This window comes from Malaclemys terrapin, chromosome 20 (assembly GCF_027887155.1).
Source record: "Malaclemys terrapin pileata isolate rMalTer1 chromosome 20, rMalTer1.hap1, whole genome shotgun sequence".
Lineage (NCBI taxonomy): Eukaryota > Metazoa > Chordata > Testudines > Emydidae > Malaclemys > Malaclemys terrapin.
In genome coordinates, this window is record NC_071524.1 from 12,745,720 (window position 1) to 12,770,494 (window position 24,775).

Here is a 24,775-nt window from a genome sequence, read left to right on the forward strand (position 1 = left end):
GCTGGCCGGGGGGTGCGGGAGGGAGTTCGGGGGGGGCTGTGTGCTGGCCGGGGGGTGCGGGAGGGAGTTCGGGGGGGGGGCTGTGTGCTGGCCGGGGGGTGCGGGAGGGGAGTTCGGGGGGGGCTGTGTGCTGGCCGGGGGGTGCGGGAGGGAGTTCGGGGGGGGGGGCTGTGTGCTGGCCGGGGGGTGCGGGAGGGAGTTCGGGGGGGGGGGCTGTGTGCTGGCCGGGGGGTGCGGGAGGGAGTTCGGGGGGGGGGGGGGCTGTGTGCTGGCCGGGGGGTGCGGGAGGGAGTTCGGGGGGGGCTGTGTGCTGGCCGGGGGGTGCGGGAGGGAGTTCGGGGGGGGGGGCTGTGTGCTGGCCGGGGGGTGCGGGAGGGGAGTTCGGGGGGGGGCTGTGTGCTGGCCGGGGGGTGCGGGAGGGAGTTCGGGGGGGGGCTGTGTGCTGGCCGGGGGGTGCGGGAGGGAGTTCGGGGGGGGCTGTGTGCTGGCTCAGTGGGCCAGTGCCAAGCACAAGGCGTTCGGTCCATTGGTGCCTTCCCCATCGCACGGCCACGTACACCAGTGCCCGCTCTCCTGCCAGGGTTCCTGGGGTAAGTGGTTTCAGAAGGCGAGGGCCAGGAGTGTGGCTGGGTTGACCGGGAGCCGTGATCAGCCGGGTTATAGCTTTGCGTGTGGCCAGGCTGTCAACTGGCATCACCATAAATTAGCCTGTGCCGGACCCTGATGCAGTCAGTGCCCGGAGAAGCCTCCACCCTTCTCCCCAGGGCTGGGCTCGGCTCAAGGCCACTGCGGAGCCTGCTGGCAGGGCAGAGCAGGGCAAAGTCCTGTGTCAGGCCTGGCACTCGGGTGCCAATCTGCTGGCTTCAGAACAGGTGGACACCGGCTTGCAGAAGCCCTTTCTCCCCTGGGTGGCTGGGGCCCCCGGGGTGTTTGCTCTGCTCCCAGGGAGCAGCAGTTTCGCTTTCGTCTTGGCTGCCTACAGAGTGGGGGAGGGGGGCATTTCCCTTGGCAATGGAGCAGAACTCAGCTCCCCCCAGCATTCCCTGGCCCCCGGGCACTCAAAGGGCAGGGAGAGCCTCTGGGTCGCCCCTGCGGAGCAGTCAGCTAGTGCTTGTCAGCCTCCCCCAGCAGGCCAAACTCGCCAGGCACTGCCCTGGGCATGGCTGGCACCCTGTCTGCCTCTCACCAACAGCCCTGGCAGAACTGGGGGCCAGGGGGCACTGCCCTGGGCATGGCTGGTGCCCTGTCTGCCTCTCACCAACAGCCCTGGCAGAACTGGGAGTGAGGGGGGATCAGTCCCCATGGAATCCAGTTCTCTTTGCCACTGGGCCTTGCCCAGCCACCCAACTTCTGGGCAAGCCACTCCCCCTCCGGGCCTCCATCTGGCCCTGGGTGAAAGGGGGGCGCTCCTGCCCTGGGCAAAATGGGGGGTGCTCCTGCCCAGGCAAGGGGCTTGGAGATCGAGGGTCGAGAAGCCCCGTGCTAGGGTTACTAGAATCGCTGTTGTCTGACAGTTCGCCCACACCCTGGGGGGGGAGTGGGGGGCTGTGCAGTTGAGGTGCACAGGGAGGCTGCAGCTATGCTGGGTCCGATGGTGATGAGCGTCCGTGAAAGGGGTTGGAAGGAATCCACCTCCCCAGTGGGGCAGCTCTAGTTCCGAGTCTGAGTCCGCCGTGTACCTCTGCGGGCTGGAGGTGTGGGGGGGTGCAGAGAGGAGGGCGTGGAAAGGGGGCTGGGGGGTGCGGAGAGGTGTTGAGGGGGGGCTGTGTCAGTACATCTAGTTTGTCTCTATCACTCCATTAAAAGGAATTCTTGTGACCTGCGCTCCCCCCTCCAGTGTTTGTAGCAGATCTTTGCTGTTCTGCTGAATGCCCCCCTTGGGCCTTTGCTTTGTCCCTTCCCATGTGGCTGACCCTCGTCTAGGTGGGAGAGTCCGACCAGTTCTACAGGTATAACTAGGCCCTGCCTGGCCGGGGAAATGGCCCAGAATGGCCCTTGCGGAGTCTCCTCCCCGACCGCCCTACTGACACTGAGGTAAAGCGCCTGGGTTGGGTTTAGCTCAACCCCCTTCCCCAGGGACATGAGCTCAGGGCTTGTCTACACCCGAAACTCGTCCCAGTGTAGTGAAAGCCGTCCGGCCCTGCTAGGGCGAGGGCAGTTTTACTGGGATAACGTGCTGGGACTGGCAGAACTGTTGCCACACTGGACGGGGAGGGAGCATTCTGGGTATACGGCCCCTTTGTCCCAGTGTCGCTGCGCCCAACTAGGCTGGTTAAAATCCGCCCTGAACCCACGTGGTTGCACTGGGACAAACACTGCATGTGGAGCAGGGACACAGAGACGACGTGCTCAGCGTAGCCTCGTGGATAGACTCAGTCCTGTTCCTGGCTCTGCCACTGGCCTGCTGTGTTACCCTGGGCAAGTCACTTTGCCCCTCGGTGCCTCAGTTTCCCCACCTGGGGATAATGACACCGACTTGCTTTGGAAAGCACCTTGAAACCGACTGTTGACAAGAGCTGGGTGGGCATGAAGAGCGTCCCCAGGGATGGCACCGTCGAATGGGTCACTTTAAAAATTCACACCTGCCGCAAACACTTCCCACGTGGCTCCTGTGGGAAACGTGAGCACTGCCAGAATCAGTGAACGTTCCCAGGCTGGGCTCGCACCCCCACCAGACACTGCGCTGGGAACCCCTGGGTCCAGGCTTCTCCCTCCGCCAGCATCCCATCTCCCCAGAGAGCACAACACGGGGCAGGAGCCCCCTCCTTGGGGGTGGGGAAGAGAGACAGCTGGGTTGGGTGCCCCGGCCAGCCTGTGTACCCAGCACTTCTCCCCTCAGAGATAACCGCTAGTCCTGACGTGCCAGTGCCCGCAGTCTGGGTGATGGTGCTGAAAGGTCAGGGTTCAAACCTACCCACGAGACAGCCCGGGGGATGGCGGGGGGAACAGGGATAGATGCACATACAACATTTTGTTTTTATCTCTGTCTTTTCAAAGCCAAATCCAAACCTCAGGAATGGAGGGGAGGGGACAATGAGGCTGATGTGGGGGGGCGGGGAGGAGACAAGGAGGCTGATGGGGGGGGGCAGGGAGGGATGGGACGATGAGGTTGATGGAGGGGGGATGATGAGGTTGATGGGACAGGTGGGGACTATGAGGTTGATGGAGGGGAGGGGACCATAAGGCTGATGGGAGGAGGGGGCAGGGGAAGGGACCATGAGGCTGTTGTGTGGGGGGGAAGGGACGATGAGATTGATGGGACAGGTGGGGACCATGAGGTCAATGGGAGGGGAGGGGATGAAGAGGCTTGGCGGGGGGGGGGGGGAAGAGGAGGGGACCAGAAGGTTGATGGTGGGGGAGGAGACCAGGAGGCTGATTTGGGGAAGGGGACTTTGTCTGCTCTTAGCAAATATCCCCAGTGGCTGGACATGGGGCGCTAGATGGGGGGGTCTCTGAGCTACTACGGGGAATCCTTTCCCAGCTCTCTGGCTGGTGGGTCTGAGCGCCAGAGGTGGGGTCAGGCAGGAATTTCCCCCCAGGTCAGATTGGCAGAGGCCCTGCGGGGCGTTCCTCTTTCCCTGCAGCCTGGGACACAGGTCACTTGCAGGTTTGAACTAGAGCCAACGGTGGATTTGCTGAGACTTGATTCATGTTGGGAGCCAAGGCCATCGGTGACTCCATCCGAGGTTGCGGATGAGAAGCTCTGGCTATGGAGGGGGCAAAGACAAGTTAGGGAAGCCCGACTGACAGTTGCCTGGGCGATCCTAGCCCTCTCCCTCCCACCCCCGGCATGGGCACCAGTCCTGGTTACCACGGGTTAACTGGGTTTTGGGATCAGAACCACACGCTTGTCAACATTTAATTTTGATATTGGAGAGTTTAACAGTTAAAAATCAGTTACAGTGATCAGAGAGGCAGACCCATGAGCAAGATCCCGACAGAAAAAGGCTGGGAGAATTGTGCGTACGGGGCGCGTGGCCTTTTAAGAAAAAGGCCCCAGAGCAGGAACTGAAAAATCTGTTAATTGCCAGTAGGATGATCAGATAGCAAGTGTGAAAAATCGGAATGGGGTGGGGGGTAGTAGGCCTCAAATATCGGGACTGTCCCTATAAAATCAGGACATCTGGTCACCCTATTTGCCAGTGATAAAGAAACAGACCCAGCGACAATGCTTGCAGAAACCAGCAGTTAGAACGTGAACAAAAGTAAAAACGAACTGTTATGGAAGGAGAAGCTGCTGAAAGAGAACGCCTGTGCTTTGAACAGGGACAAAGAATGGCATCGATTCGATTGCAGGAACTAGAAGCTAAGGCAGAAGTGGACAGACTTAAGCTCCAACTCCAAAGAATAAAGGAACAACAGGAACTGACTGTATCATCCTGGAAAGCCAGCTCCTCTCAACAACAGAGCTGGGGATAGAATCTATCCAGTTTGTAACAATGTGGGTAGGTTGTTTGACTCTAAGCAGTTAACTGTGTGTAACCAAATTTACCCCAACACGGCCCCCTTTTATGTAGATGCTTTTACTGTGAGCTCAGGTGAAGGTGACCCCATAACTGGCCCAGAGAATGTAAAAGTCAATGGTAAAAGCTGTTTAGGGCAGATTACAGCTTCTAACATCACTCTTGTTAAAGCAGATCTTATCAAAGAGGAAAATTATTTACCAGATAAGCAGGGCCAGCTCGAGGCACCAGCTGAGCAAGCTGGTGGTTGGGGCGGGAGATTGTCGGAGGCGGCATTCTGCCCAATCCTAGGGCGGCCCGGCCGCTTTTTGTTGTTGTGGTTGTTCTTGTTCCGCTCCGGCTGTAGGGGGCGGCGGCGCGGAGAACCAGAGCGCCCTGCAGGGCAGTCGTCTTCCTTCCCTCCCACTGCCCCCCGCCCCAGCTGGTCCCCCTGCACCCGCGCTCCCAAAAGCCAGAGCCGGCCCTGCAGATAAGAGGGTGAATATTGTAATCCTCTATAAGTTTGCGGTAAATGTGCCTTTAGCCAGAATCCATCTTGATTGGATTGGTGTTAAATGTGAAGTTATAGCTGGTGCGAGAAGTTATTGCCTAAGAATCTTTTGATTGGGGATGATATTAAAGCTTTGTTCACTCAAGTTGGTGACATAAACCAGTCACAGGAAAGAAATAATCCTGAACCTGTGTCTACTAGGGGCAAGATTTGCCTATGGAGGGTTTCTCCCAATGTTTGTCTGAGGAAGATGGCTGTTTGTCTGTGCAAAGAAGCAGGGCAGATGTGGAAAACATTTCTGAGTGTTTGTCTGGTATCTCAGAAGTGAATCTGGCATTAGCTAGGGCCAGGGTGACCACGTGTCCCGATTTTATAGGGACAGTCCCGATTTGTGGGTCTTTTTCTTATATAGGCTCCTATTACCTCCCACCCCCTGTCCTGATTTTTTTCATTTGCTATCTGGTCACCCTAGATAGGGCTCAGGAAGATGTTTCTCTAGAGCAAATTAAAGTTGGTGATCAGGTTAAAGCCCTAACTGAGGAAGGAAAGGATACAGTCTTGGTGGGTGATACATTGTTGGCTAGTAAAGCTTGGGAAAGTGAGTCTGACCCAGGTAAAAGTGATGTGCTGAAAGTAGCTCAGTGTAATAAGACACTATGGGTGGAAAACAGGAGTTTATCTGTTAAGGGAGGGGAAGGGATAGCTCAGTGGTTTGAGCCTTGGCCTGCTAAACCCAGGGTTGTGAGTTCAATCCTTGAGGAGGCCATTTGGGGCAAAAATCTGTCTGGGGATTGGTCCTGCTTTGAGCAGGGGGTTGGACTAGATGACCTCCTGAGGTCCCTTCCAACCTTGATATTCTATGATTCTAAGGCAAAGAAAGTTTAGATGAACCTAGGCAGCCTTGTGAGCTGATGGCTTTATCTAATCAGCCGTTTGGGAAAGCAAGGTGTGTGGAACATGAGTGTCCCTAGACCTTACCTGTCACCAGTGTGGAGAATTGTGACAGTGAAGGAAACGTTCCTGTGTCTGGTAGGGGTAATGACTTGCCTATGACTAGAGCTATCCTGATCTCCAGGCAGTTGTCCGTGAACAGCCCTGCATGTTGGGACAAGGGAAATGAGATCCCAAGCTGTTTGGTTGTTAAAGGGGAATGTTTTCCTAGCTCTTTTCTGTTTGTAGAGCAGACAGTAAAAGCCTGTCCGCCTATGATGGTTGAAAATGTATCAGTTGACCCAGAGTTGATTCTGGATACAACTAAAGCCCAGGAAGGAAGTGGTCCTGCTTGTGTGTACGGACTGTGCACAGCAGGGTGTATTGGTGGGGGTTGCCTGGCGTGGGACAGGAGTGGGGCATGGCATGGGGTGGGGGCACATGGGATGGGTGTGCATGGGGGATCATAGGGGGTACACAGTATGGTGGGTGTGGGATGGGGGTACATGGCATGTGGGATGGGGCAATATGTTGTGGGTTGAGGGTATGCTGGGTGATTGGGGGTACACGCTGTGCATGATATGGGGTACACGGCATGTGGGATGGGGCACAGGGCATGCGATACAGGGTGTGCGATACAGGGTCCGTACAGGCTAATATGAGGGGGGCAAGGAGTCCAGGAGAGCTGGCTGTATTTTAAAGAAGCCTTATTGAGGTTGCAGGAACAAACCATCCCAATGTGCAGAAAGAATAGCAAATATGGCAGGCGACCAGCTTGGCTTAACAGAGAAATCTTCAGTGAGCTTAAACACAGAAAGGAAGCTTACAAGAAGTGGAAACTTGGACAGATGATTAGGGAGGAGTATAAAAATATTGCTCGAGCATGCAGGGGTGTAATCAGGAAGGCCAAGGCACAATTGGAGTTGCAGCTAGCAAGGGATGTGAAGGGTAACAAGAAGGGTTTCTACAGGTATGTTAGCAACAAGAAGAAGGTCAGGGAAAGTGTGGGACCCTTTTGATGTGGAAAAAGCTGAAGTAATTAAAAAAAAAAATTAAAAAAAAATTAGGAAGCCAAAAAAGAATTTGAAGAACAGCTAGCCAAAGACTCAAAAAGTAACAGTAAAATTTGTTTTAAGTACATCAGAAGCAGGAGGCCTGCTAAACAACCAGTGGGGCCACTGGACGATCGAGATGCTAAAGGAGCACTCAAGGACGATAAGGCCATTGCAGGGGGGGGGGTTCTGTAATTCTATCCATGTACTGCTTGTGTCACATGTGTTCCTATGGAGCTCTACTCCTCCCTTCTGCAAGTCCCCTCCCAATGGAGCTATCCTGCAGGACCTAGGTTCCCCAGGGCTGGGTTCCTCCAGCCCCAGAATCTAGGATTACCATACGTCCGGATTTTCCCGGACATGTCCGGCTTTTTGGGCTCCAAATCCCCATCCGGGGGGAAATCCCAAAAAGCCGGACATGTCCGGGAAAATCGGACATGCGGTGCCGGGCCGGGGGCTCGGGGGGCCCGGCCGGCGGGGCTCGGGGGGCCCGGCGCCGGGCCGGGGGCTCGGGGGGCCCGGCGCCGGGCCGGGGGCTCGGGGGGCCCGGCCGGCGGTGCTGGGCCGGGGGCTCGGGAGCTCGGCCGGCGGTGCTCGGGGGGCCCGGTGCCGGGCCGGGGGCTCGGGAGGCCTGGCCGGCGGGGCCGGGTCGGGGGCTCGGGTGCTGGGCCGGGTGCCGGGCCGGGGGCTCGGCCGGTGGTGCTCGGGGGGGCCCGGTGCTGGGCCGGGGGCTTGGGGGGCCCGGCCGGCGGTGCCGGGCCAGGCCGGGGGCTCGGGGGGCGGCTCGGGTGCCGGGCCAGGGGCTCGGGGGACGGGCTGGGGACCTGCGGTGCTGGGGGCCGGGGGTGGGCCGCGCCTCCTCCTCCCCCCACACTCCCCCTTACCTGCTTCAGGCTTCCCGTGACTCAAATGTTCGCGGGAAGCAGGGGAGGGGGCGGAGACTTTGAGGAGGGGGCGGGGCTGGGGGCGGGGCTGGGGCCCCTTTAAAGTGTCCTCCTTTCGGAGGCACTAAATATGGTAACCCTACAGAATCAGACGAACACACCCACACACACCAGAGCAAGTCTGAGTGGACCTGGTCAATCAGCACTCTCAAGCTGACCCCCTTATATGCCCCTGGACTCAGCAGTCTGGGTCGAGCAGCTCTTCCAAGCTGCCACCCTTGTATGTCATAGGTTCAGCACGTCCCTATCCCCACTTTCACGTCACAATTATACTGGTAGTAACCCACTTGATGAGCAAACCCCACAGGATTTTTGGGCACTACAGGGATCTTTAGCTTAGGTAAGAGGAGCGTTGCTGCAGAGTAAATGGGGAAGCTAAAACCACAAAAGAGTAAAGTTCAGAGAGAGAGAGAGACGCAACCAGCTTAACTATAAAAGTTATTTATTGACTAATAATGATAACTACATAAGAAGCCTAAACCGACATCACAGTTACATCCGGGGTAGGCAGCCTGTGGCACTCGCACTGCCCGGGTCCTGGCCACCGGTCCGGGGGGCTCTGCCTTTTCATTTAATTTTAAATGAAGCTTCTTAAACTTTTTAAAAACCTTATTTACTTTACATACAACAATGGTTTAGTGATATATTATAGACTTCTAGAAAGAAACCTTCTAAAAACGTTAAAACATATGATTGGCAGGCGAAACCTTAAATTGGAATGAATAAATGAAGACTCAGCACACCACTTCTGAAAGTTGCCAACCCCTGAGTTTCATTATTAAAGGTTAATACCTGAGGTAGAAAAGAAAACACAGAGAGAGGGAGGGATCTCACCCACTCCATAAGGCTTGAACTGGTCGGGATTCCCAGGTGATCGTGGTAGCTCAGGGTCCTGAGTGCTGGAGGCAGGCAGAGCCCCCAGCACCCATGGCTGCCCAGAGGATTCAGGGGGCCCGGGGTCTTCAGCGGCGGGGGTCCTTCCACTCGGGCACTTCAGCCCCCTGCCGCCGAAGACCCCGAGTGGAAGGACCCCCCGCCGCCGAATTGCCACCGAAGACCCGGCACTTCGGCGGCGGGTCCCCGGACGGAAGGATCCCCCGCTGCAGGTCTTCGGGGCACTTCAGCGGCGGGTCCCAGAGGGGAAGGACCCCCCCGCTGCCGAAGACCTGGAGCGGAAGAAGCTCCGGGTCTTCGGCGGCGGGTCCTTCACTCGCTCCGGGGGCCCGGGCCCCCACGAGAGTTTTCCAGGGCCCCCAGAACGAGTGAAGGACCCGCTCTGGGGGCCCCTGCGGGGTCTGGGGCAAATTGCCCCACTTGCCCCCCACTCTGGGCGGCCCTTTAGCACGATCAGTCAGGAGACGATGGAGTTCCTGTGGAACTGATGGAGAGTTTGGATCCAAGCATCAGAACACTTACTTGGGTATAGGTAGGGGTTTTTGTAGAGAGAATGCAATGGTTCAAGGGAGAACACTAGATTTGTTTATGGGTAAACTGATGTTTAGCCTAAAGAAAACCCTTGAGTCAATAGGAGCTGATCACTCCTAGCTATGGGTAGTGTTCCTTCCAGGGAGCTCACAATGCAACTAGGCAGCTTCAGTATTTGGATATCAATCAAGGATTCATTACTAGAATTGGTCTGATAACTGCTGAGCTGGGTGTGTGCAGGTGTAGGTTCATTAGCATCTGGAGCAGAGATTCCCCATGATGCAGTGCGTCCCTGCTTTTCTGGTCCCAGAGTTCAGTGCGGTTTTCTGTTCTCCATTCTGTATGCAAATGGAGATGTCTTTGTTCTTGTCACCCTTGTCAGGAGGGGTCTAGGTGTGTCTCCCAGCGCCCTTCACTGCTCTCTGCAAGTTTTTCTCTGATGGGTTTTGGTTTAAGCAGAGGCTGGTGGTGGTGGGGTGTCAGACAGGCTAGATACTGCACCCTGGTTCCCAAAGAACACATAGCTGACTGGTATCAGTATGGAACAGCTGCCGTATAAGGAGAGATTAATAAGACTGGGACTTTTCAGTTTGGAAAAGAGGCAATTAAAGGGTGATATGATAGACGTCTATAAAATCCTGAGTGGAATAGAGAAAGTAAATAAGGAAGTGTTATTTACTTCATCTCATAACACAAGAACTAGGGGCCACCATATGAAATTAATAGGCAGCAGGTTTTAAGACAAACAAAAGGAAGTATTTTTTCACACAACGCACAGTCAACCTGTGGAACTCCTTGCCAGAGGAAGTTGTGAAGGCCAAGACTATAACAGGGTTCAAAAAAGAACTAGATACATTCATGGAGGATAGGTCCATCAATGGCTGTTAGCCTCTGTTTGCCAGAAGCTGGGAATGGGTGACGGGATGGATCACTTGAGGATTACCTGTTCTGTTCATTCCCTCTGGGGCACTTGGCATTGGCCACTGTCGGAAGACAGGATGCTGGGCTAGATGGTCTGACCCAGTATGGCTGTTCTTATGTTCTTACTCAATGCTTTTTTTGCCTCAGTCTTCACAGACAAGGTCAGCTCCCAGATTGCTGCACTGGGCAGCACAGTATGGGAAGGAGGTGAGCAGCCCTCAGTGGTGAAAGAACAGGTTAAGGAGTATTTAGAAAAGCTGGACATGCACAAGTCCATGGGATGCATCTGAGGGAGTTGGCTGATGTGATTGCAGACTCATTGGCTATTATCTCTGAAAACTCCTGGTGATCGGGGGAGGGCCTAGACGATTGGAAAAAGGCAAATATAGTAGTGTCCATCTTTTAAAAAAGGGAAGAAGGAGAATCTGGGGACCTACAGACCAGTCAGCCTCACCTCAATCACTGTAAAAAATTATGGAGCAGGTTCTCAAGGAATCCATTTTGAAGCACTTGGAGGAAAGGAAGGTGATCAGGAACAGTCAACATGGACTCACCAAGGGCAAGTCATGCCTGACCAACCTGATTGCCTTCTATGATGAGATAACTGGCTCTGTGGATATGGGGAAAGAGGTGGACATGATATATCTTGACTTTAGCAAAGCTTTTGATACGGTCTCCCACAGTGTTCTTGCCAGCAAGTTAAAGAAGTATGGATTGGCTGAATGGACTACAAGGTGGATAGAAAGCTGGCTAGATCGTCAGGCTCAACAGGTAGTGATCAATGGCTCGATGTCTAGTTGGCAGCCGGTATCAAGCAGAGTGCCCGCAGTGGTCGGTTCTGGGGTCGGTTTTGTTCAACATCTTCATTAATGATCTGGATGATGGGATGGATTGCACCCTCAGCAAGTTCACGGATGACACTAAGCTGGGGGGAGAGGTAGATATGCTGGAGGGTAGGGATAGGGTCCAGAGTGAGCTAGACAAATTGGAGGATTGGGCCAAAACAAATCTGATGAGGTTCAAAAAGGACAAGTGCAGAGTCCTGCACTTAGAACGGAAGAATCCCATGCACCGCTACAGGCTGGGGACCGACTGGCTAAGCAGCAGTTCTGCAGAAAAGGACCTGGGGATTACAGTGGACGAGAAGCTGGATATGAGTCAGCAGTGTGCCCTTGTTGCCAAGAAGGCTAATGGCATATTGGGCTGCATTAGTTGTAGCATTGCCAGCTGATCGAGGGAAGTGATTATTCCCCTCTAGTCGGCACTGGTGAGGCCACATCTGGAGTATTGCATCCAGTTTTGGGCCCCCCACTACAGAAGGGATGTGGACAAATTGGAGAGAGTGATTAGGGGGCTGAGGCACATGACTTACGAGGAGAGGCTGAGGGAACTGGGGTTATTTAGTCTGCAGAAGAGAAGAGTGAGGGGGCGGGATTTGATAGCAGCCTTCAACTACCTGAAGGGAGGTTCCAAACAGGATGGAGCTCAGCTGTTCTCAGTGGTGGCAGATGACAGAACAAGGAGTAATGATCTCAAGTTGCAGTGCAGGAGGTCTAGGTTGGATATTAGTTTTCACTAGGAGGGTGGTGAAGCACTGGAATGGGTTCCCTAGGGAGGTGGTGGAATCTCCATCCGTAGCTTGACAAAGCCCTGGCTGAATCATAGAATATCAGGGTTGGAAGGGACCTCAGGAGGTCATCTAGTCCACCCCCCTGCTCTAAGCAGGACCAATCCCCAACTAAATCATCCCAGCCAGGGCTTTGTCAAGCCTGACCTTAAAAACCTCGAAGAAAGGAGAGCAGCAGAATACGGACCCTGGACTTCAGAAAACCAGACTTTGACTCCCTCAGGGAACTGATGGGCAGGATCCCCTGGGAGAATAACATGAGGGGGAAAGGAGTCCAGGAGAGCTGGCTGTATTTTAACGAATCCTTATTGAGGTTGCAGGAACAAACCATCCCGATGTTTAGAAAGACTAGTAAATATGGCAGGTGACCAGCTTGGCTAAACAGTGAAATCCTTGCTGATCTTAAACACAAAAAAGAAGCTCACAAGAAGTGGAAGATTGGACAAATGACCAGGGAGGAGTATAAAAATATTGCTCAGGCATGCAGGAGTGAAATCAGGAAGGCGAAATAACACTTGGAGTTGCAGGTAGCAAGAGATGTTAAGAGTAACAAGAAGGGTTTCTTCAGGTATGTTAGCAACAAGAAGAAAGTCAAGGCAAGTGTGGGCCCCTTACTGAATGAGGGAGGCAACCTAGTGACCGAGGATGTGGAAAGAGCTAATGTACTCAACCTCTAAGGCTGGGATGATTTAGTGGGTGTTGGAACTGGTTTGAGCAGGGGGTTGGACTAGATGACCTCCTGAGGTTTCTTCCAACCCTGATCTTCTCTGATTCTATGATATGGGGTACAGGGCATGGGAGGGGGTACAGGGTACAGTAACTCCTCACTTAGTCGTCCCAGTTAACATTGTTTCGTTGCTGATCAATTAGGGAACAGGCTCGTTTAAAGTTGTGTAATGCTCCCTTCTAAGGTCGTTTGGCAGCTGCCTGCTCTGTTCACTGCTTGCAGGAAGAGCAGCCCGTCGCAGCGAGCGGGTGGGGGCTTGGAACCAGGGTGGACTGGCAGCCCCACTATCAGCTCCCCGCTCCCCTAAGTTCCCTGTGCAGCAGCTGCCCAGCAGGCTAACAATTGCAGCTGTTCCTCCCCCCACTGTCATGTGCTGCTCCTGCCCTCTGCCTTAGACCTGCTCCGGGAGCCTCCTGCTTGCTGTGTGGGGGGAGCGGATGAAGAGGGGGGGTAATGTCAGGGCAAGCTGATCCATTAACAAGACAGGGTACTTAAAGGGGAAATGCGTATCTCTCTCTCTCACACACATACAGGTGTGTGTCTCTGTCTCTGTCTGCGATGCTCTCTCCCCTCCCTCCTTTCCTGCTGCCTTGTAGAGTGTGAGAGTTAACCCTTGAGGGCTCAGCCGAGTGCTAGTTCATCATTTAGCCATAAGGCATTTCCTGGGAAATATCCCACCCTCTGACTCCTCCACCTCAACCAAGCTTCACAATCATCATCACTGCGTACCAGTATTAAATTGTTTGTTTAAAACTTATAATGTGTGTGGGTGTATATATATAGTCTTTTGTCTGGTGAAAAAAATTTCCCTGGAACCTAACCCCCCATTTGCATTAATTCTTACGGGGAAATTGGATTCGCTTAACATCATTTCACTTAAAGTTGCATTTTTCGGGAACAGAACTACAACGTTAAGTGAGGAGTTACTGTATGTGTGGTACAGGGTACAGGGCATGGGATGGGGTACAGGGTATGTACAATACAGGGTACAGGGTGTGTGATGGGATACAGGGTATGTACAGTACAGGGTGTGTGATGGGGTACAATACAGGGTCTGCAATGGGGTACAGGGCATGGGATGGGGTACAGGGTATGTACAATACAGGGTACAGGGCCTGCGATGGGGTACAGAGTATGTGTGATACAGAGGACAGGGCATGCAATGGCGGTATATGTTGCTAGGCTGCGGTTGGGTGTTCCATGTCCCTAGCTGCTCCTCCTCCCATGGCACCGGGATCCCTGCATCCCGCACTCGGCGCTTGACCCTGTCTCCTGTGTTGCCAGGTCCCGGATAGTGGTGGCCATGCCGGTCCTTAAGAACCCCTACAAACTGAAGATGGCCACGGCCAACAGGGCACCGGGCGGCACCGGGGAGCTGATCCTGGCCCAGGAGAGCAGCACCAACCCCTTCGAGGAGGATTTGGAGGAGAACTCAGGGGACTCTGTCCTGGGGGAGCAGAACCCCTTCCTGGAGGAGGCAGAGGAGGAGGATGGTGGCTTTGAACGTGACCTCGTCAATGGCAGCCTGGACCGGCGCCGGGTGACGCGAGAGAAGCTGGCGGGCCTGTCCCCCTTCCGGCTGGGCAAGGGCAAGAAGGGGGCGGGCAAAGAGAAGGCTCCTGCCGGGGACAAGGGGCCCGACCGGCGTCCCTTCCTGGGCCTCGGGTCCCTGGAGAAGCGGAAGTCGCGGCGCTGCTCCGAGGACTTCCGCCTCCTGCAGCTCTTGAATGGGCGGCGCAGGGAGAGCCAGGGCGGGCCGGAGAGCTCCCCGGCCGAGCGTGAGGGTGTCCCCGACGCCGGGAAGCGAATGAGCTTCCTCAAGCTGGGCCTGGGGGGCCGGGCGCGCCGGGCCTCGCTGGTGGACAAGCCCAGCCCCACCGAGGCCCCGGAGCCGGCGCTCGCCGCCCAGGAGGTGGAGACCGACGCCAAGGCCCAGGAGCCTCTGTCAGGTGAGCCGGCGAGCGGCCGTGGGAACCGGGCCCTGGGCTCGCCCTCCGTGTTGCAGCTGGGGGGCCCTGCCACGAGGGGGGGATGTGGGGGAGGGTGTGCCCACATACATCCCGGGGAGGCAGCCTGCCCGACGGAGCCACTGATGGGCCGAGTCATGTTGCCGGGGCGCCCCCTCCCCTGGACTGTGAGGAGCTGTGGGGGAGCCCCTCGTCTCCCTGTCTTGGGCACTGCCTGCCCCCCCACCCCATGAGCCCCTACAGCTACCCCGTCCCAGGACCTCAGCCCACGGGGTAGCACCCTACAGCCTTGCTTCTTTCCGTGTTCTTCTCCCCCCCCCCCAACTGAGTCCCGCCCTTGGGTGACAGGTCGGTCCCGCTTCCTGGCCGGCCCCGGTGCTGAGAGGAGCTGCTGTGGTGAGGGCCAGTCGCAGGGCATCCTGCTCGCAGAGTGGGACCCTGGTGCCGACTGTGACATGCTCCCAGCCGAGATGTGTGTGGGTTCTAGTCCTGGGTCTGAGAGGGGGTCTAGTGGTTAGAGCAGGGGGCTGGAAGCTCGGACTCCTGGGTTCTATCCCCAGCTCTGGGAGGGGAATGGGGTCTAGTGGTTAGATCGGGTGAGGGGGCTGGGAGCCAGAACTCCTGGGTTCTATCGCCAGAGCGGGGAGGGGAGTGGGGTCTAATGGTTAGAGCAAGGGGCTGGGAGCCAGGGCTCCTGGGTTCTATCCCTGGCTCTTGTGTATGTCCATTTGCCTCTCTGCCTCAGTTTCCCCATCTGCACAGTGGGCTCTCCCTACAGCTGGGCTCGGTGTAGGGCATCGCTCTGCATGGGGTGAGCCCCGTCTCTGGGAGTGGGGTTCCTGGACAGGGCAGCCCTGCTGTTGCTAATGGTTCTTGGCAAAACCCCTAAAACCACAAAGGTGCTGTGAGTGACACAGGACGCAGCTGCATGGGGTGGGTCCGGCAATGCCCTGGCTGGTGCCTGACCTGGGGCTCCGCCGGGGCGGGGGGGAGCCAACAATGCGGGGGGCCGAATGGGAAGATAACACGGCACCAGGGCCTGGAACAGCCAGTTCTGAGCAGATCCCTTATCATTCCATGGAGCCGCCCTGTCTGGCCCCCGGCCCCAGAGAGGCCCCATTGTCCCACCCCAGGGCACCAAACCCAGTGGATGGAGAGCAAACACCCGCCAATTAAGGATCCTTTGAGGTGCAAATACATTCCCCCCCCCCATGTTTCTGTTTTAAAGCCAGCTGGTTCCTGACTGGAGATCCAGTGACCATGAGGCCCGCACCTGGGAAGCACTGGGACGCGCTGAGGAGGGAGGGGTAGGGACCAATACAGATGCAGCGGGTCAGGTCTCTACCTGGGGGGCCTGAGGGGGGACAGCATTCTGAGGCTCCCCCTCCAAAAACCCTTGGAAAATTCAGAGTCAGGTGCTGTGGATAATCTGAGCTGGGCGTAGGAACCCTGCCTTTGGTGCCCATGCCGAGGCCCGCTTTGCCCCCTGGCATCTGTGCCTCTCGGTCTCCCTGGGCCACGTTCCCAGCTGCCCTCTGCAAGGCTGGACGTGGGATGTTTCCGTCCCAATGCCAGCGGAGCTTCCCTGGCACGGTGCCGGGAGGGGGCGCGGAGCGAAGTCCTGTTGTGCCCCCGGAGCGGGCGTCCCGCAGAGCTCAGCGTGTGCCGCCCCATGGAAGGAGCTGTCCCGCTGGGGGCGAGGTTTGATGGGCGCAGGAGCTGGCCAGGTGGGGAGCCGGTGAATCAGACATGTGGCCGGAGCAGGCGGGCTGGGGGGGAAGCAGGAGATGACCCCGGTGTTCTGCTTTGCCAGGGCCACATGGTGCTCAGTGCCCCTTTCCCTGCTCGGAAGGTCCTGCCATAGGGCGAAGGCAGATGGGGGTGTCACTTGCAGGTCATAGAAGGGAGTCAGAGGTCACCTGAGAGCACCCGCTGCCCCCCCCCCATGCCCAGATAAAGACTGTCCGCTGGGCGAGCACCCCTCCCTGGCAGGGGAGGAGAAGGGGGGGCACTGTCTGCTCCCCCCGCAGGCCCAGCACCCCATGTCACCAGCCTGCCCGGGCTGGCCGTGGGTCCCAAGGGCTGGGCAGTGCTGTGTGCCCAAGTGTTGGGCCATGTACTGTGCCCCTCACCCCAGCCAGGGGCCATGCTGTGGGCTGTGCCTCCCCCCAACACTGTGCGAGGTGCTGTTCCCCAGGGCGAGGTGGCTGGACACCATGAGGGCACAGTGGCCGGCTCCTGGCTGGGTTGGGGCTGGGCGCGGCTCGGGGCGGCTCATGGCCACGCTTAGGACCGTCCCCTGCCCAGCCCAGCCCAGCCCAGCTAAGCCTCTGGGGAGGCCGGCAGGTGCTGTTCTGCTGCCAGCCTCCCCGGACGCTGATCCAGCAGCCAGCGGGCTCCGGCAGACGGAGTGTCCCGCCCCACTGGGCAGCGCAGAGGTGGGTGTGACGAACTGGGACTGTTCTTGCTGGGGTGTGGGAATGCTGACAGGGGAGTGTGACTAGGATGGTCTGCATCGGGGGATGGGAGTCGGCCCAAGGGAACATACCTGAGCTTGTAACATGAGAACCCAGGAGGGGATTGGAGGTCAGGTGACTCCGGGGCCCGGGAAACTGAACAAAGGCTGTGGGAGGGGTCGCTGAAGGCAGGGTGCTGGAAGCAGGCTGGAAGGAGGCTGGAGAGATGGCTGGGAGGCAGAGATGGCTCTGACCCCCCAAAGGGGGGTGGGCTGGCATGCCCTGGGACCCCAAGCTGGACCTAACTGAGGGGGGGCCCTGTTGTCTGTGCCTGCAAGACCTGTCTTGGACTGTATTCCTGTCATCCAAATAAACCTTCTGCTCTACTGGCTGGCTGAGAGTCATGGTGAATCGCAGGAAGCCGGGGGTGCAGGGCCCTGAGTCCCCCAATACTCCGTGACAACTGGTGGCAGCGGTGGGATCTACTGCACCCCGTGGACGGTGCTTCCTGCAGTAAGTGACTGGGGAGCAGTAAAACGAAGGGGGATTGACGGGGACCAGGCCGGCTGAAGAGTGGGAGAGAGACGGTTATTACCCCTGGGAGTGTGTGACCAGCGAGAAGGACTTTTGCAGTAACAGGGTCCCCCGGGGGGATCGCAGCGAGTGGTCCCAGGGGCGGAGGAGTCTGCAGCTCGACCCTGGCAGAGAGGTGGTGACCTCGAGAAGGGCTGGCACACTAGGGGTCCCCCTGGGAACTGTGGGGAGCTGTGAGCACACAGGCCGGTGAGTGGCCAGCAGGAAGATGTATGCCAAGCGGCTTAAGAGCGACCTGGTGGAGCTGTGCAAGCAGAGGCGGCTGCGCATTGGGAGGCTCACCAAAGCACAGCTCATTGCCCGGCTGGAGGAGGAAGATCGCGCGAATGAACTGATCCCTGTGTCTCAGGGAAGCAGCCTGGCAAATGCAGCGCAGGCCCCAGTGTCTGTCCCAGCTGGGAGTGGTCAGCCGGCTGCTGAGGGCTTCCCGAGACCCCTCCTTCCTATGCCTAAGGGAAGGGTGGGGAGGAGCCCAGCAAATACCGAAGGCGCCGTGGGCCCCCCGGCCAGCAGGGGACCCTCCCGGCGACGTTTGGCATCCGGGGAGCGGAATTGGCTGGAATGGGAGAAAGAGCTAAAACTGAGAGAGCTGGAGGATAGTGAACAACAGAGACAGCATGAAGAGAGACAGCATCAGCGTGAAGAGAGACAGCGTCAGCAGGAACGGGAGGAGAATGAGAGACAGAGACAGGAGAATGAGAGACAGCGTCAGCATGACCTGGAACTGGCGAGATTGAAGGGCAGCGAACCCCCGGCTGCGGTAAGTGAGGGGGGACCCAGGACTGCACGGAGCTTTGATAAGTGCATCATGGCCCCATACAAGGAGGGGGAGGACATGGATGACTTCCTGGAGGCCTTTGAGACGGCCTGCGAGCTGCACCGGGTTGATCCCGCGGACAGACTCCGGGTCCTTACCCCCTTACTGGACCCCAAAGCCGTGGCATTGTACCGCCAACTGGGAGAGGCAGAGAAAGGGGACTACGAACTATTCAAAAAGGCCCTGCTACGTGAGTTTGGGCTGACTCCTGAGATGTACCGGGGAAGGTTCCGGAGTCAAGATAAAACCCCTGAGATCTCATATCTGCAACTAGCCGTCCGCATGGAAAGATACGCCAGCAAGTGGGCTGGTGGGGCCCAGACGAAGGAGGATCTGATTAAACTGCTGGTACTGGAGCAACTGTATGAGCGGTGCCCCTCCGACCTGAGGCTGTGGTTGGTGGACAGAAAGCCAGAAAACCCGCGACACGCCGGGCAGCTGGCCGATGAGTTTGTAAAGAGCCGGTCAGGGGGTGGCAGGGAGGAGCCCCAAAGGAACAGGCCCGCCGCGATGCAGAGAGAGAGTCACCCTGGGACCTCCCAAAGGGGGAATATGGGGAATCCCCTCCCACGGGGAATGCCCAGCGTCAGGGACAACCGACCGGCTCGAGGGGACCCACGGGACCTGAGCTGCTATTACTGCGGCCGAAGAGGCCACGTTCGGGCCCAGTGCCCCAAGCTCAAGGACAGACTGAGCAGACCGAACCCGCATAGGGTTAACTTGGTAGAGGCCCAGACGGACGAGGGGCAGGCTTCTCACGCAAGAGGGGCTGGCAGCTTATCAACTGCTCAAGAGAGAGAAGGGCCCCAGGCCAGCTCCTCTAGGGGGCTGGATGCCCCAGACTCAGGGTTTTTGGTTTATACGGTGGGCGCGGGGCTGTCCCTCCGGAGAGAGTACCTTGTTCCCCTGGAGGTGGATGGGAGGAAGGTCAATGGTGTCGCGGAGTATTGGGGGACTCAGGGCCCTGCACCCCCGGCTTCCTGCGATTCACCATGACTCTCAGCCAGCCAGTAAAGCAGAAGGTTTATTTGGATGACAGGAATACAGTCCAAGACAGGTCTTGCAGGCACAGACAACAGGGACCCCCTCAGTTTGGTCCATCTTGGGGTCCCAGCCCCCCTTGGGAGGTCAGAGCCATCTCTGCCCCCCAGCCATCTCTCCAGCCTGCTTCCCACACTCTGGCTTCAGCCACCCCTCCCACAGCCTTTGTTCAGTTTCCCGGGCTAAGGAGTCACCTGGCCTTCAACCCCTCCCTGGGTTCTCGTGTTACACACTTAGGTATGCGCCCTCGGGCTGTCTCCCATCCCCCAATGCAGACTATTCAGCCACACTTCCCTGTCAGCATTCACAGACCACAGTGAGAACAGGCCCAGTTCGTCACATCTCTCCCCCCTTCGAGACCGAACTGAGCAGGGTCACTTTAGCCAGTGACCTGGGGAAGTTCGAACCTACCCCCGTTCCCATGGATGCCCCCGCATCCCTCCCATTCCTTGGTGGGAATTACACCAGGCCCCTTCAGTTTCACGCCCCCCCTTAGGTCGGGGTGCTTAATGGCACTCGCAGTTCGCATGTGGGAAGGTTTATGCGGCCTGTGCCCTTTTCCCACCCCCATACCTCTGGGGTTCCAACTGGGCTGTGGTCTTCTCCCAGCGCTCCAGTCTGGAGGTCTGTGCTTTGGGCTCTCTTGGTTTAGAGCCGCCCTTTTAACCTTGGCCACCCTCTGGAAAGGATCCTATATGCTGGGCAAGGGTCCTAAAGCTGTTTTCCCCTTGTCCCAGGCCTTCCTCCCCCTCTGACGGGTCACAGGATCCGCAGTACTGTCGGACAGTAACAAAGACCCCAGGCCAGTAAAAGCTCCGTAGCAGCCTCTGCTGGGTACGCCAGGTTCCCTGGTGCCCTGCGAGAGGAATGTCATGGGCCCGGCACAGCAGCTGGCGGCGAAACTTCTGGGGTACCACCAGCTGCCTCCTGATCCCCCCTGACTCCATTTTCCCTGGGGGAGCCCATTCTCGGTACAGAAACCCCTTCTCCCACAGGAACCTTTTCCGGCCACCTCGTCCCATGGTCTGTACCGCATTGAGGTCGGCCAGGTCCCTTATCTTCCGCAAGGAGGGATCTCTCTGCAACTCGGCTTGGAACTCAGCAGCTGGGACAGGGATGGCCACCTGCTCTTTCTCGCCCGCTGGGTCTGAAGCTGCAGCCTCCCTGAGCCGTGTCCCTGGGCGTTCCCTCCCCACCAGGTTAGGGTCCTGCGCCTCAGGCAAGGCACCCCCCCCAAGGCCAGGGCGCAGGGCCCCTCGCCGGCTCTGACTGCGGGTCACAACCAGTGCCTTTTGGGGGTTGCTTGGCCAGTTCTCCAGGTCCCCCCCCATCAATACCTCAGTGGGCAAATACGGGTGTACCCCCACATCCGTGGGGCCCTCCTTGGCCCCCCACTTCAGGTGTACCCTTGCCACGGGCACTTTGACTGGTGTTCCGCCCACCCCCGTCAGGGTCAGGTAGGAGTTGGGCACCACCTGATCTGGGGCCACCACCTCGGGCCGGGCCAGCGTCACCTCTGCGCCCGTATCCCAGTATCCATTGACCTTCCTCCCATCCACCTCCAGGGGAACAAGGTACTCTCTCCGGAGGGACAGCCCCGCGCCCACCGTATAAACCAAAAACCCTGAGTCTGGGGCATCCAGCCCCCTAGAGGAGCTGGCCTGGGGCCCTTCTCTCTCTTGAGCAGTTGATAAGCTGCCAGCCCCTCTTGCGTGAGAAGCCTGCCCCTCGTCCGTCTGGGCCTCTACCAAGTTAACCCTATGCGGGTTCGGTCTGCTCAGTCTGTCCTTGAGCTTGGGGCACTGGGCCCGAACGTGGCCTCTTCGGCCGCAGTAATAGCAGCTCAGGTCCCGTGGGTCCCCTCGAGCCGGTCGGTTGTCCCTGACGCTGGGCATTCCCCGTGGGAGGGGATTCCCCATATTCCCCCTTTGGGAGGTCCCAGGGTGACTCTCTCTCTGCATCGCGGCGGGCCTGTTCCTTTGGGGCTCCTCCCTGCCACCCCTTGACCGGCTCTTTACAAACTCATCAGCCAGCTGCCCGGCGTGTCGCGGGTTCTCTGGCTTTTTGTCCACCAACCACAGCCTCAGGTCGGAGGGGCACCGCTCATACAGTTGCTCCAGTACCAGCAGTTTAATCAGGTCCTCCTTCGTCTGGGCCCCACCAGCCCACTTGCTGGCGTATCTTTCCATGCGGACGGCTAGTTGCAGATATGAGATCTCAGGGGTTTTATCTTGACTCCGGAACCTTTCCCGGTACATCTCAGGAGTCAGCCCAAACTCACGTAGCAGGGCCTTTTTGAATAGTTCGTAGTCCCCTTTCTCTGCCTCTCCCAGTTGGCGGTACAATGCCACGGCTTTGGGGTCCAGTAAGGGGGTAAGGACCCGGAGTCTGTCCGCGGGATCAACCCGGTGCAGCTCGCAGGCCGTCTCAAAGGCCTCCAGGAAGTCATCCATGTCCTCCCCCTCCTTGTATGGGGCCATGATGCACTTATTAAAGCTCCGTGCAGTCCCGGGTCCCCCCTCACTCACCGCAGCCGGGGGTTCGCTGCCCCTCAGTCTCGCCAGTTCCAGGTCATGCTGACGCTGTCTCTCATTCTCCTGTCTCTGTCTCTCTTCATGCTGTCTCTGTCTCTCATTCTCCTCCCGTTCATGCTGTCTCTGTCTCTCTTTCTCCTCCCGTTCACGCTGATGCTGTCTCTCTTTCTCCTCCCGTTCATGCTGTCTCTGTCGTTCACGATCCTCCAGCTCTCTCAGTTTTAGCTCTTTCTCCCATTCCAGCCAATTCCGCTCCACGGATGCCGAACGTCGCCGGGAGGATCCTCTGCTGGCCGGCGGGCTTCGCCGGGGGGATCCCCTGCTGGCCGGGGGGGTCACGGCACCTTCGGTATTTGCTGGGCTCCTCCCCACCCTTCCCCTAGGCATAGGGAGGAGGGGTCTCGGGAAGCCCTCAGCAGCCGGCTGACCACTCCCAGCTGGGACAGACACTGGTGCCTGCGCTGCATTTGCCAGGCTGCTTCCCTGAGACACAGGGATCAGTTCATTCGCGCGATCTTCCGCCTCCAGCCGGGCAATGAGCTGTTCTTTGGTGAGCCTCCCAATGCGCAGCCGCCTCTGCTTGCACAGCTCCACCAGGTCGCTCTTAAGCCGCTTGGCATACATCTTCCTGCTGGCCACTCACCGGCCTGTGTGCTCACAGCTCCCCACAGTTCCCAGGGGGACCCCTAGTGTGCCAGCCCTTCTCGAGGTCACCACCTCTCTGCCAGGGTCGAGCTGCAGACTCCTCCGCCCCTGGGACCACTCGCTGCGATCCCCCCGGGGGACCCTGTTACTGCAAAAGTCCTTCTCGCTGGTCACACACTCCCAGGGGTAATAACCGTCTCTCTCTCACTCTTCAGCAGGCCTGGTCCCCGTCAATCCCCCTTCGTTTTACTGCTCCCCAGTCACTTACTGCAGGAAGCGCCGTCCACGGGGTGCAGTAGATCCCGCCGCTGCCACCAGTTGTCGCGGAGTATTGGGGGACTCAGGGCCCTGCACCCCCGGCTTCCTGCGATTCACCATGACTCTCAGCCAGCCAGTAAAGCAGAAGGTTTATTTGGATGACAGGAATGCAGTCCAAGACAGGTCTTGCAGGCACAGACAACAGGGACCCCCTCAGTTTGGTCCATCTTGGGGTCCCAGCCCCCCTTGGGAGGTCAGAGCCATCTCTGCCCCCCAGCCATCTCTCCAGCCTGCTTCCCACACTCTGGCTTCAGCCACCCCTCCCACAGCCTTTGTTCAGTTTCCCGGGCTAAGGAGTCACCTGGCCTTCAACCCCTCCCTGGGTTCTCGTGTTACACACTTAGGTATGCGCCCTCGGGCTGTCTCCCATCCCCCAATGCAGACTATTCAGCCACACTTCCCTGTCAGCATTCACAGACCACAGTGAGAACAGGCCCAGTTCGTCACAAATGGATACTGGGATACGGGCGCAGAGGTGACGCTGGCCCGGCCCGAGGTGGTGGCCCCAGATCAGGTGGTGCCCAACTCCTACCTGACCCTGACGGGGGTGGGCGGAACACCAGTCAAAGTGCCCGTGGCAAGGGTACACCTGAAGTGGGGGGCCAAGGAGGGCCCCAAGGATGTGGGGGTACACCCGTATTTGCCCACTGAGGTATTGATGGGGGGGGACCTGGAGAACTGGCCAAGCAACCCCCAAAAGGCACTGGTTGTGACCCGCAGTCAGAGCCGGCGAGGGGCCCTGCGCCCTGGCCTTGGGGGGGGTGCCTTGCCTGAGGCGCAGGACCCTAACCTGGTGGGGAGGGAACGCCCAGGGACACGGCTCAGGGAGGCTGCAGCTTCAGACCCAGCGGGCGAGAAAGAGCAGGTGGCCATCCCTGTCCCAGCTGCTGAGTTCCAGGCCGAGTTGCAGAGAGATCCCTCCTTGCGGAAGATAAGGGACCTGGCCGACCTCAATGCGGTACAGACCATGGGACGAGGTGGCCGGAAAAGGTTCCTGTGGGAGAAGGGGTTTCTGTACCGAGAATGGGCTCCCCCAGGGAAAATGGAGTCAGGGGGGATCAGGAGGCAGCTGGTGGTACCCCAGAAGTATCGCCGCCAGCTGCTGTGCCGGGCCCATGACATTCCCCTCTCAGGGCACCAGGGAACCTGGCGTACCCAGCAGAGGCTGCTACGGAGCTTTTACTGGCCTGGGGTCTTTGTTACTGTCCGACAGTACTGCCGATCCTGTGACCCCTGTCAGAGGGGGAGGAAGGCCTGGGACAAGGGGAAAACAGCTTTAGGACCCTTGCCCAGCATAAAGGATCCTTTCCAGAGGGTGGCCAAGGTTAAAAGGGCGGCTCTAAACCAAGAGAGCCCAAAGCACAGACCTCCAGACTGGAGCGCTGGGAGAAGACCACAGCCCAGTTGGAACCCCAGAGGTATGGGGGTGGGAAAAAGGCACAGGCCGCATAAACCTTCCCACATGCGAACTGCGAGTGCCATCAAGCACCCCGACCTAAGGGGGGGCGTGGAACGGAAGGGGCCTGGTGTAACTCCCACCAAGGAACTGGAGGGATGCGGGGGCATCCATGGGAACGGGGGTAGGTTCGAACTTCCCCAGGTCACTGGCTAAAGTGACCCTGCTCAGTTCGGTCTCGAAGGGGGGAGAGATGTGACGAACTGGGACTGTTCTTGCTGGGGTGTGGGAATGCTGACAGGGGAGTGTGACTAGGATGGTCTGCATCGGGGGATGGGAGTCGGCCCAAGGGAACATACCTGAGCTTGTAACATGAGAACCCAGGAGGGGATTGGAGGTCAGGTGACTCCGGGGCCCGGGAAACTGAA

General features: G+C 58.0%; 1 protein-coding gene across 3 annotated transcripts in view; it reads left to right on the top strand.

The window, feature by feature from the left end:
- Positions 1–24,775, top strand: part of EXOC3L2 (exocyst complex component 3 like 2) — a 57,014-nt gene that overhangs the window by 6,239 nt on the left and 26,000 nt on the right. For 2 of the 3 annotated variants that reach the window (XM_054010086.1, XM_054010085.1), the window contains exon 2: positions 13,864–14,528. In XM_054010086.1, coding sequence (XP_053866061.1) covers positions 13,883–14,528 — 646 coding nt within the window. In that variant the 5' untranslated portion in view covers positions 13,864–13,882. Of the gene's footprint in view, positions 1–4,891; positions 4,941–13,863; positions 14,529–24,775 lie in introns of those variants that run through there. The other variant, XM_054010087.1, reaches the window with a different exon arrangement.